Source organism: Plasmodium brasilianum, chromosome 8, assembly GCF_023973825.1.
Source record: "Plasmodium brasilianum strain Bolivian I chromosome 8, whole genome shotgun sequence".
Lineage (NCBI taxonomy): Eukaryota > Apicomplexa > Aconoidasida > Haemosporida > Plasmodiidae > Plasmodium > Plasmodium brasilianum.
The window spans coordinates 1,818,663-1,832,142 of NC_090121.1; the positions used below are offsets into that span (position 1 = coordinate 1,818,663).

The 13,480-nt window shown below is 23.6% G+C and overlaps 2 protein-coding genes across 2 annotated transcripts; one reads left to right on the plus strand and one right to left on the minus strand.

Annotated features, from left to right (window-relative positions):
• Positions 1 to 895: 895 nt before the first annotated feature.
• MKS88_002549 (uncharacterized protein) lies at positions 896 to 4,686 on the minus strand (the record flags this gene model as incomplete). Its single annotated transcript, XM_067215569.1, has 2 exons — positions 896 to 2,781; positions 2,844 to 4,686. 2 exons carry the CDS (start codon positions 4,684 to 4,686, stop codon positions 896 to 898), a joined length of 3,729 nt encoding a protein of 1,242 aa, XP_067073982.1.
• A 4,412-nt stretch (positions 4,687 to 9,098) lies between these two features.
• MKS88_002550 (EH domain-containing protein) lies at positions 9,099 to 10,688 on the plus strand (the record flags this gene model as incomplete). Its single annotated transcript, XM_067215570.1, has 1 exon — positions 9,099 to 10,688. One exon carries the CDS (start codon positions 9,099 to 9,101, stop codon positions 10,686 to 10,688), a length of 1,590 nt encoding a protein of 529 aa, XP_067073983.1.
• Between the last annotated feature and the right edge of the window lie 2,792 nt (positions 10,689 to 13,480).

The following is a 13,480-nucleotide window of genomic DNA, read 5'->3' on the forward strand; positions in this document are numbered from 1 at the left end:
ACAATTAAAAACTGTTATTTTATATTAAAATTCATTTAAAAGCAAATAAAAATTTCTTATTAATTTTTTATTACATATATATGAATGAAATATTTTACGTAATATAACGTGCTGCTTATATTATATTATTTTCGTATGTAACTACGAATTATGTAAATTTTGTTTTACTCGAATGTACAGAGAAACTATTCAATTAAATTTCATAAAAAATATATTGGATTATTATACTCCTAAATTTTGTTTTTTGTTTTGTTTTGTTTTTTTTTTAGAGACCAAAGTGGGGCATCATATATTTTATGGAAAATTATACTAGAAAGTGCTTTTCTGAAATAAACAAGAATTATATACTATTATTTACAAAATATGTTATCAAAAAAAAAAAAAAAAAATATTTTATATTTTATTCCGACGTATGAAAATATTAAGAGAAAAAGAGAAAGGATATTTAAAACACAAAAACTTAATTCACTGTATTCTCGTTCGTACAGAGAAAATTATTTACATACTTATATATACATATATATATGTTATACCTACGCACATATGTATATATACAAAGCATTTATTACGTTTTCACCTTGATAAACCCATGGCACTATAAAAATATAAACGTTTTCATATTTTTGTCAAGTTTTTAAAAAAAACAAAAAAGAGAAATAATATGCAACATATAAATAAATTCCGTTTTATATGCACATACAAATATACACAAAATTATATATTTAAAAAAGTGTGTGCACGCGATAAATAAAGGACAGATAAAAAGAATGTGCCATGTTTGCAGAAGTGTTGTCCTGTCATTGAGGAAGTATGTATGAATAGTTTCACAAAGATTAAACTTCCTCTTGTTAATTTTTACAAAATTAAAATAAATGTAATCTTATCAAATTTGGAATTAATTTGTTTTATTAAAAAAAAATTTCATTTTAAGGAAAAGTAAATAAATCGAGTTGTTCAAACGCTTAAATAAATTTACACTCTCACAGTCGTTATAAATAACCAACTTCTTAATATTTTTATACGTATCGTATGGTAGAATTATCATTTTCTTTTGTTTCGTTTTATGTTTTGATATGAAACTATTTTTATTCTTTGCACATATATGCGGATTGTACATATACATATTTATAAGTATATTGTTAATTTTTATGTTACTCTGATTTTCATATTTTTTCAATTCGTAAAAATACTCATTCTTTACCTTAACTTGGTGATAGTCGAATTTTATGCTTATATTATGGGGGTTTTCATCTTCATTTACTACTACCATTTCGTTTCCTTCTTTAGTATTGTATTCACCCTTAAGGATGCTATTACATTCCTCCATTTTGGCCACTATGTTGTTGCAACCTGTACTGTTCATGTGATTATACCCATTTTCTTCCATGAAAAGGGATTTATTCGATACAATACCGCTAACATAGGAGGAAATAAATTTTTCGAAATTTAACACAATATAGTTTAATTTATTTTTTAATATTACATTTTCTTTTTTTATTAGAATGCATTCCTTCATATGCTCACTTAACAGTTCATACAATTCATTATTATTTATTTTGTAATTTTTATTTTTTTCCAGTTTTTCTATAATTTGTGCTATATTTTTTTTCTTACAACCAAGATAAAGCAGCATTTCATTTAAATTATACTTTTCATATTGTTCATAATCATTACAAGGATTATGATTAAAGTTCGTTTTTTTTCTCTCTTCACATATATTGCTTTTTACCTGTTGCACAAATGAAATGCGTTTTTCCTCCTTTTCACATTTATAAATATGAAGTTCATCTTTTTTGTAATTATTTAGCAGTATATTATTTACACCATTTTGAGCTATTTCTTTATCAATTAAAAAATTTTTTAAATTATCCATATTTCTTTTCGGCTGTTTTATAAAAGGAAGAATGTACATGAGTATCTTTCTTTTATTCTCTCTGCTTATTATATTATGTGCTAGGTAAATAATTTTCGATAAGTGTTTAATTAAATCCTCCTCTATGTATATATTAAAGTACTTTTGAATCACCAATATGCCTGTTATTTTATTTATGCACTTATTAACAAAAATGGTAAATAATTCTGAATTGTTCATGTATTTTTGCACATACTGATTAATCATATGGAACGTTAAATAAAAGTGATAATTAAAATGGCTTAGAAATTCACAATTGGTAATCAACTTTTTTGATAAAAAATAAAAGTACCATAACTTATTTAAAAAGTGCAGGTACTGTTCTATTTTAATGTCCACATAAAAAATTCCATCAGAATTGTTATCATGAATATTGTTAAAAGACGAATCTTCATTAACCTTATGATAAAGGTTGTTATCAAAACATTCCATGAACATCTTTAAAACGTTATGGTACTCTGTAGACGGTTTGTTAACTTCATTTTTGAATAGTTTTAAAAAATTATAAATTGTTATGTACTGAAAATATATGTTAATTTTATTTAGTTTTAATACAGAATTAATATCCTTAAAATGTTTTAAAAAATAGGAAAATACAAATTTTATTATTTTATGATTATTTTGAAAATATAAATCATTAAATATATAGGACATATAGATAGTAGTCATATCATCATTGCAGGAAATATCATTACACGAATAGGGTGATGATGTTGTGTAATTTGAAAAGGTTAAAATGATTTCACTTGTTAGGAAATTAATATTTCTATTTATTTTGCTAATTATCTTTTTTTCGTTTTTTTCCATCTCATCAGTTGAAGCTTCATTTTCGCTTATTATGTTTGATTTGACAGAATAATGCTTGATGCCTTCATTTTTATTTTTTTTTTTTTTTTTTTTTCCTTGCTTGTTAATAAATGTTTAATATTACTAGCTAAGGACAGAATTTCTAAAAAATATTTATTTGTGTCATATTCTTGGGTTATTCTTTTTATACACTTATTATCATATTTCACATTTTTTAAGGTATTAAAAATGAAGTCCACAAATAGTAAAAAATTCAAGGACTCCTTACCACACTGAATTGAGGAAAACTCCTTTAAAAATGTAGCCTTTTCATTTATTAATTTATTGAGATTAATTAGTTTGGTATTATTTACATGCATCAATATGTTAACTGTCCTTAGTATACGTACCTCATCAATAAGAGCATTCCTATTTTCCATGTACTTTATTTTTTTGACAATTATAGTTAGCAATATAATACCGTAATGCAATAAATAGAGATCTTCAATACCTTTGGAAATACGTTTATATTCATTCTCTGTTATGTTAATGAGAAAATATGCATTCTTGCAATTATATGTTAGATCATCTGTATTAACATACTCGCTACAATTCAATAGTTTTTTCTGATAACATGCATTTTTATTATCACTGCGTTTTAGTTCATTCTTGTTATCGTTCTGTGTTGGGTAATATTTGCCATCATTATATAAATGATTTTCACTATGAGAGCAATTTTTTTCTTGTACGCATCTACTAAAATTCTTGTTTTTACGATCCTCATCAAGGTCAATGTTTTTCTTTTTGATATCTCTACTGCCCAGGCTAGTTGTACGAAGACTTCTATAAGGTTTGATGTCTTCATAGTGTTTTTCAATGTAATTCCACGTAAATTTTTCTTTTTCTATATAAAAGTAATTGTCATTTAGCACTGTAAAAAAATTTTCATATATAAATTCTTCCTCTTCATAAGGCTTTGTTGTATACAAATAATTTAACTGTGAAAAAAGGACTTTGTGTATTACTTGAATTAAATTAATTGAATAAGAATAATTATAGTGGTGATTATGCTTATAAACAGCTTTAAATTGTATAAATAATATAAAATCAATAAAGTTTACATATAATTTATTATTATTTTTTAAAACGTTTAGTATACTTAATATTTCCATATACATTCGATGAAAATTTATCTTATTACTCGAACTATATTTTTTTGAAATGTTTTCGTTATGAATTATTTTATTATTAGCATTTGTAATTATATTATGTATTGATATACATAAATTTTGTAAAATAAACTTTTCCACATCTTGAAAAAAGAAAAAAATTTTAAAATTGTTATCACATTGTTCATTATATTTTTTTCCAATTATATTATTGTATATATTGAAAAAGGAAGCTAATTCATTAAAATTTAAATTTTTAATTTCTCTGCACAGTTCAACAAAATCTTTATCTCGCAAAATTTTCTCTATTTCGTGTAAGGTTTCGTTTACAAATTCGTCCGGTACGTGTAGACAAAAAAGATAAAGGCGTTCATTTATATACACATTATATTCAACTATTCTGCATGGCGATATATTTCTGCATTTTTGTAAATTGTTTACAACTAAGAAACGATTTATTTTGTCGATTAATACGAAAATGTTTTTTAGGGATGCATATAAATTATGGCTGATTGAAACATTGTCTACATTATTTTTTCTGTAATATGTTACTTCGTTTTTACAATTAATATGAGAAAAAGTCTTTTTTTCTTTTTTCCATTTCTCATTAGCTATGTGTTTTTTCTCCACAATATAGTCTTTAAGGATGTTAAAAGGTTTGCAGTCTGTTAACAGGAACTTACATTTTTCATGAATATTCTCTTGTATTACTTGATAATGCAGAAAAATATGGTTAAATGGACGGTTAATTATTTTATTAGTGTTGTGATTGTCGTTATTGATAATCTTGTGGTAGGCATATTTCGAAAATTTTTGCATATTTTTTTCATTTTTATTTAACTCTTTTATTATATATATATATATATATTCTTTTTCTTTTTTTTTTATTCTTATCTTTATATTTAATCTATTCTCATTTGAATACTTTTGCAATGTTTCAAAAATTGAAAAACCATTTTCACAAGTATCATATCTCATGTATATAAAAATTATTCCCAATACTTATTTAACTCACAAAATAATGTACACTATGACTTAAAACGAAAACACAATTCAAAGGTGTTCATATCGTGTGTACCTATGTATCACTTAAAAATGGAACTCTTTTCTTATCTTTACTCGTAAAGAACGTGAAAATGTTAAGGCGACCCCAGTTCATTATGACATATTTCCATTAGCTACTATTTTTTTTTTTTTTTTTCCAATTTCATATTTTGTATTTTTTTACGTTTTAATTTGTTACCTTCTCGTGCAGAGGTCAAGGTGAAGGTACAAATGAAAAAAAAAAAAAAAAAAAATTAATAAATAAATGAACAGATATATATACAAATAAATAGATAAATATACAAATATATAGATAAATATACAAATATATAGATAAATATACAAATAAATAGATAAATATACAAATAAATAGATAAAATACAAATAAATAGATAAATATACAAATAAATAGATAAATATACAAATAAATAGATAAATATACAAATAAATAGATAAAATTACAAATAAATAGATAAAAATACAAATAAATAGATAAATATACAAATAAATAGATAAATATACAAATAAATAGATAAAATTACAAATAAATAGATAAAATTACAAATAAATAGATAAAAATACAAATAAATAGATAAATATACAAATAAATAGATAAATATACAAATAAATAGATAAAATTACAAATAAATAGATAAAAATACAAATAAATAAATGATTAAATGGATACATAAAATATAAAATAAAGATAATAAAATATGATCGCTAAAATTACTTACGTTATATAAAAAGCGTTTTACAATATTATAAGCTTTTTTTCCTTTTTTACTGTAGTAATATTTGGACCTTTACATGTTTCCAAGCGGAAATGAACTGTTTCATTGGTAAATTAAAAATTTTTACGTGCTATTTTTTTTAAATTTTATTTATTAATATGTATTTTTAAGTATTTATATTTTTTCTTTTGGAACTTTCGATTTTTTGGAGAAAAACTTGTCCCATTTTTTATAATAATATATTCAAGGAGAGATATAATTAAAAATAGTGTGAAATGCAACTCAAATTTTGTCTTGCGTCTGAAATGAGACCTTTATTTTTGAAACACTAAAAATAAAAAATAAATGTTTATTATATATGTGATACTATGCGAGAAGAATGCAGCGCATATTAGATTAAAGGAGGGCAACTTTCTTACATGGTAATTGCAATGAAGTTCTGTTTATTATATGTATTTTGAATTGTGCTACGGAATGTATTTCTTTTTGTAAAAATTTGTTAAACTTAAAATACCTCTTATAAATATTATTGATTTTTTTTCACAAAAAATGTAGGTGCAAAAAAATACGTTATGATTAGAACATTTCTACGCCTTATATTTATGAAGGCCGTCTATGAACAGCTTTTTGCAAATCAAAAAATTTTAATGTAATTCCGGTTTTCATTGCAAATAAGTACATGTATGTGTAAGCATATATGTACACACATACATACATATATGGATACATATCAGCATGGGCGAATTTCCCCGTGCACATAATAAAAGCGTTTCGCACAAGTTGACAGATTTTGTATTTTTTATTTACAAAAAAAAAAAAAAAAAAAAAAAAGAACACATCTAGTTCTACCATTTTTAAAAAATATGCATGCTTTGTTTTGGAAATTTGGAAACAAAATTTACTAAATGAACATGACATTTTTTTAAAATAAATTCTAATTAAGTCAGAATTTTGGAACATCCTTTTTTTTTTCTTTTTTTTTTTTTTCGAGATAAATTATTACTAGTAGTCAGGCAAAGATTAATTCGTTATTGTACATCAACTGAAAACGCAGTAGTTCTCTAGCCTTATATGTACAAGCACAAATTTGTAAATATATACATATATATATATATTTATTTATTTATTTACAAATAGTAGAAAACATAAAAAAAGAAAGTGCTCTTTTCCAAAAACTGAAAATAAATAATATACATTTCTTCTGAAAAAAACCCATATAAAGTAACAGCACTACATCATGTTAAAAGGTTTTGCTTTATTTTTATTTTATGATTATCCCATTTTTTTGTTTTATTTCTACAGCACATTAATAATTTTTATTGTAAATGCATAGAATGTAACATACGTGTAGTTCTGCTACCATTTTAAAGAGATATATGTAAACTAGATATGCATACTAATTTAATTGGTTCTTTGTACATTACTTTGATAACTAATTGCTTTAACTAATATTTAGTTAACCACATAAATATTGTATTATACATATATTTGATTTCAATGTGGTTACAAGTTAAAAATTATTATGAATATAAACAACCACATGAAAACGGAGTTTTAAACACTTCCATAAATTGAAATGAAGATGTATGCATATATTTCTGCGTACAAGTATATATATATATATATATATATATATATATATATATATATATATATATATATATATATATATAATATATAAACATATATATATTTGTATACATAAAAGTATATAAGTCAGTACATTTAAAAAAAAATTAAATATCTTCTGAATAAAACTGAAACAATTTTAAAAATGAAAAAGTATAAATTTTTTTTTAAATAAAACGTTAACAAATTATATTTTAAAGTTCACAAACATAGTTGCAAGGGGCATATATAAGATATTATGTTAACGTCCAAAAATTATTTTAATATCGAAATAGTTTAACTCATATATATGTATATATATATATATATATGTAAAATTAGCGTACTAAAATTTTACCTTTACACGTATATAATGTAAATAAATATATGATTTATGTATAATTCATATGCATATTTCTTAAAACTTCGAAATTTTAAAAGAGATTTAAAAACTTTATTATTATGCAGAAATCATTTTTTACGTATATATAAAAGTTCATTTTATTTTATTTTGTTTTATTTTGTTTTATTATGTTATATTTTGTTTTATTATGTTATATTTTGTTTTATTATGTTATATTTTGTTTTATTATGTTATATTTTGTTTTATTTTTTTAATTTTGTTTAATTTTATTTTATTTTATCATAATTTGTTCTGTTTTTCATTGTTTTCTTTCGTTTACTTTGATTTTCTATCGTTATCACTTTTTTCATTTATTTTTATTTTTTTTTTTTTGTTTTTCTTTTTATAAAAAAAGCGTTCACTAAACGAAAAAATAATTTTATAAAGAATATTAGTGGGCAATACAATTAACTATTTGATTTACATACATTTTAAAATTTTATATTTATTAGAAATTATAGATATATTTAGAAAGTTATATATTATTTTATTTATTTTTTTATTTAGTTTTTTATTATATATTGCATATATATAAATATATATATATATATATATATATATTATATATATTTGTATATATGTATGTATATATTTATATAATATACATACTATAATGTATTTTTGAATAAATTTAGTAGTGAATAGTTTGGCATGCCATTATAATGGTAACATCGCATTTTAGTTATTGTTATTCTTTTTCTTTTTAATAAATTACTTCTATATTTTGTTATCACCATGAAGTGTTCACATTCCATAACGTGATATGTTATATGACTGCATAGAAAAATAGCATAACGTAAGAGTTAAAGAAAAAAAAAAAAAAAAAATTAAAATGGTAAAAAAAAAAAAAAAGAACATGCAAAGAATTTAAATATATTTACTTTGTTTTTGAACTGTGCATTTTTATGTAATTTAGATTGTCTATGTTTAAGATAATATATATATTTTTTCCTTTTATATATAATATATTAACGTGTATGTCGTTTTTATTTTATATTATCGGGTTTGCTTTTTTTTTTTTTTTTTTTTTTTATAATGTAAACAACAAGTATGCTCTTTTTATTAGTTCGTATGTAATATAGCACGTCATATGTGATAGCAATTCTTTTTTTTATGTTTGCAAGCATTCAGTTGGTACCACTTTGCACATATGCATGTATTATACCCATACGTATATATAAATATATACATGTATATGTATGTATTTGTGTGTGTATGTAGCTCTACTCCCACATAGTACATGTGTATATAACCAGCATATGCTGAGTTGTAAGAGGGTAACGTTTTCCCATATATGCGAATAGATATATGTGCATTAATGTAAGTGTAAATGTACGGGTATCTATGCGCGCGTCAATATATATATTAATTTTGATATACACATATAGATAATATATGCGTGTGTATATATAGTATATATTCACCTTAGCAAAGTTGAAAGGATGAAGAAGCTGCTGTACAGGACGGAGGAAGAAACGGTGGTGTATGATAACGTGTTGGAGGGTTTGTATTCGTTGTATAAGACATATATCTTAGAATTAGAAAATGAATTTAACTATTATCATTTTTATAAACCTTTGTTAACAAGCGGAGATTTTTTATCAAAGCCTATGATCTTGTTATTAGGACAATATTCAACAGGAAAGACAACGTTCATAAAACATTTAATTGAAAAGGAATATTGTGGTATGAGAATAGGTCCTGAGCCCACAACAGATAAGTTCGTAGCAGTTATGTATAATGAAAAAGAACAGCTGATACCAGGTAATGCATTAGTTAGTGATATAACGAAACCATTTTCCCAGTTAGAAAGTTTTGGTAATAGCTTTTTATCAAAACTAGAATGTTCCAATACATCTAGTGATGTATTAAAGTCTATAACAATAATTGATACTCCAGGTGTGTTAAGTGGAATAAAACAAATTAGTAGAGGTTATGATTTTGAAAAAGTAATTTACTGGTTTGCACAAAGAGTAGATTTAATATTATTAATATTTGATGCACATAAATTAGATATATCCGATGAATTTAGAAGGTGTATACAAGCTATAAAAGGTCAGGACTCCAAAATACGAATTATATTAAATAAAGCGGATACAATAAATACACAACAGTTAATGAGAGTATATGGTTCATTAATGTGGTCATTGGGTATAGTAATAAATACACCAGAAGTAAATAGAGTCTATATTGGTTCCTTTTGGGATAAAAAATTAATGCATGATGAAAATAGGAGTATATTTGAAGAAGAAGCATCTGATTTATATAAAGAGTTATCAAAAATACCAAGGAATTCAACAATGATAAGATTAAATGATTTTATTAAAAGGTGTAGAACGTTAAAAGTTCATATTTATCTTTTATCTCATTTAAGAAAGAAATTACCATATTTTAGAAAAGATTATATTAAAAGGAAATTAATACGTTCTTTAGATAAAATATATGAAGAAGTAGCAAAGGATTATAATTTACCACTTGGTGATTTTCCACCTGTACAGTTCATGAAAGAAAAATTATTTGATATTGATTGGATAAAAATACCAAAATTAGATTTGAAAAAAATTGAAAGAATAAATAAAGTGTTAAATATTCATATACCACAATTATTAGAAATGATACCAAAAGAATCTGTAACAGTTGAGCATTCAAGATTCGAAACCCAAGAAGGAACGATTGTAGAAAATAAATTAACTCCATTTTTAGAATTAACATCAGGGGAAATTCCTTTATGGGTTAAACAAAAATATTTAATGAGTCCAATAGATACATCAAAATATTCCGATGATTTTTATAAACTTGGTCCAAACGATTTAGGAAAATTATCAGGGGAACAAGTCAAACAAGATTTAATTAAAAGCAAATTGCCAAGTTCTGTTTTACACAAAATATGGAACTTGGCTGATATCAGCAAAGATGGCTACCTAGACTTGTTCGAGTATTCTCTGGCTCGACACTTCATCGAGATGAAAGCAGAGGGCTTCGATTTGCCTTCCAAGGTACCAAAGGATATAATAAATGCGCACGAGTATTGATCAGGAAGTTCTGTTTATTGGTTATGCTTTTGATTAGCGGAAAAGGTATCATTAGTTGTGGACGTGAATGCAAACATATATATGGCATGGTATTCGCGGAAAGACTCGTGTAGGGGAACCCGGGCATACATACATGCATATATACCTATGTATATATGCACACATGCACATATACACACGTGCGCATATACATAAAGATATAGTGATTCATTACGATTTGCTCCTTTACCATTTGCATGTGTAGTTTCAGGAAAGATGCTCAGTTGACGAAGCACGCCAAGCGTGCGTTGTAAAAATAAAAAATAGATAGATAAGTAAATGCATATATATATATATATATATATATATAAATAATTAAACTTAAAAATAGATAGATAAATAAATAAATATACATATAAATAAGGTCAATTTTCCACCTTTTCCAAAACAGTCATATGCCTTTTTATTAAATGTTTTTATAGCTTATTAGAAAAACCTCCTTTAATTTTTTTAATTTTTTAATGGAAGTGTACTATGCATCACATTTTTTAAGTTTTATTTATGATTATCAGATTTGTCAAGTTTTTTGTTTTATTTTATTTTTTTTTTTTTTTAATGATAAAAAGAATAATTATTTGTTTTACACTTTTCAGAAATATTAGTAAATTAATAGACTTAAAATTTATTTTTTATTTTTTTTTATTTTATTTTTTTTTTTTTATATACTTTGAAAGCCGCATACCATTGATAGGGGGTTATACAGTATATACAATTAACTTTATAAATATTATTATGTGTATATTATTACACAAGTTTTATTATTTTTTCTTTTCATTAATTTTTTGTTCTTCCTTTATTTCACAGCTATAATATGTTTTCCCACGCTTCTCTTTTTATGGCATTTTTACTCGTATTTCACACCTTTTCATGTGTTTTGTTTTAACGCTTCTTTTACAATACTTTTATTATTGCACTTTATTAAGCTTAAATTACACTATTTTCATCTCTTTTCATGCTTTTTCTTCTTTTATATATATATATATATTTATTTATTTTTTTTTTTTGTGGAATATATAACTGACAAATTAAATTCATCAAATTTTTTATTTTAGTAAAGTAAAAGATTTGTTTTTCCTTTTTTTTCTGTATTATTTTGCAATATTTTGTTGTGTACAAGATTTATTCAGTAAGATCTGTGTGTTAAATAACATCATTTTTTGAAGGAAAATAGCTATCTTGCAGCACAGCTTGTGGGGATGAAAGTTTTGTAACTGTTCAAGTTTCTCATTGACTAATATTAAACATATGTATATATATATATATATATACGTTTGCATGTGTGAGTGAAATGAATGGTGCAATATTGGACATAGTTGTTTCGCTAATATTCCAGTTAATATGTAAGATCGGAAGGGTTTACATGATGGTACTAGCAGTTGTAAGAGAGAATAAAAGGGACTACCATTTGGTGAATATTGTACTGTTAAGCAGTTAACACAAAAAAGTAAAAAAAAAAAAAAAAAGAAAGCAGCACAATGATGCATATGATAAATTATGTATGTATTTAAAATATTCTCTTTTTTTTTTTTTTTTTTTTGCTCCAGATTTCTTTTGAATAAACGTAAATCATCAGAGGTGTTGTCTTCTTAATATGCAGCAGTGGCATGGGAATTTTTTGTAATAAAAACAGCTCTTATAGGTAGGAAACTAATAACAAGCAGGTTCATTTAATTTAATTTAATGCAATATAATTTGTTCTAATTCGATTTAATTCTATTTAATTCGATTTAATTTTATTTAATTCGATTTAATTTTATTTAATTCGATTTAATTTTATTTAATTCGATTTAATTTTATTTAATTCGATTTAATTTAGTTTAATTCGATTTAATTTAGTTTAATTCGATTTAATTTAGTTTAATTCGATTTAATTTAGTTTAATTCGATTTAATTTAGTTTAATTCGGTTTAATTCGATTTAATTTAGTTTAATTCGGTTTAATTCGATTTAATTTAGTTTAATTCGGTTTAATTCGATTTAATTTAGTTTAATTCGGTCTAATTCAGCTTAATAACGATTCGTCCCTTTCTGTACTGCTTCATCTTTTTTTTTTTTTTTACCTTTCGCGGTAACTGTTTTATTAAAAATAAAAAATAAAAAATTAACAAATACTGCAATATCAAAGAAGGAAGAGTAGCATAAAATAATTAAAATATTCATATAATAAGAGTAAAAAAAAAAAAAAAAAAAAAAAAAAAAAAAAGAGTACATATTTGGGAATAAAAAGCAAAAGGAGTTAATTTCAACAGTTAACAAATAATTAATGGAAAAGAAGCTGCTTTATGAGAGATAGTTAAACGAAAAGTGAAAAAAATGAAATGAACTTTTAACATGCTACAAAATGAGGTGAAACAAAAATTAATAAGCATCATTTGGTTAATTAAATAATTAAGAATTTAAGCTTCTCCTGTCAGTGGAGTGAGGCGTTTAAGCTGTACAGAGCATCACAAGCTTTTGTGCTGTTCGGCATTAGCCCCGTGGTGTACATATATATATATGTATATATGTGTATATATGTATATGGATATATGTGTATATGCGTATATATGTATATGGATTTATGTATATATGTGTATATGTGTCTATGCGCATATGTGTATATATATATATTTTTTTTTTTTTTTTTTTGAGGTATTGTGCTCTTATGTAGCTAATTATGATTGATTGTGAAGTACAGAATTTTCTGTTATTTCTCCACATTTTGCTCTATTTTTCTTTATTTTTCTTCATTAGTCTTTCTTTTTGTCCGTTTT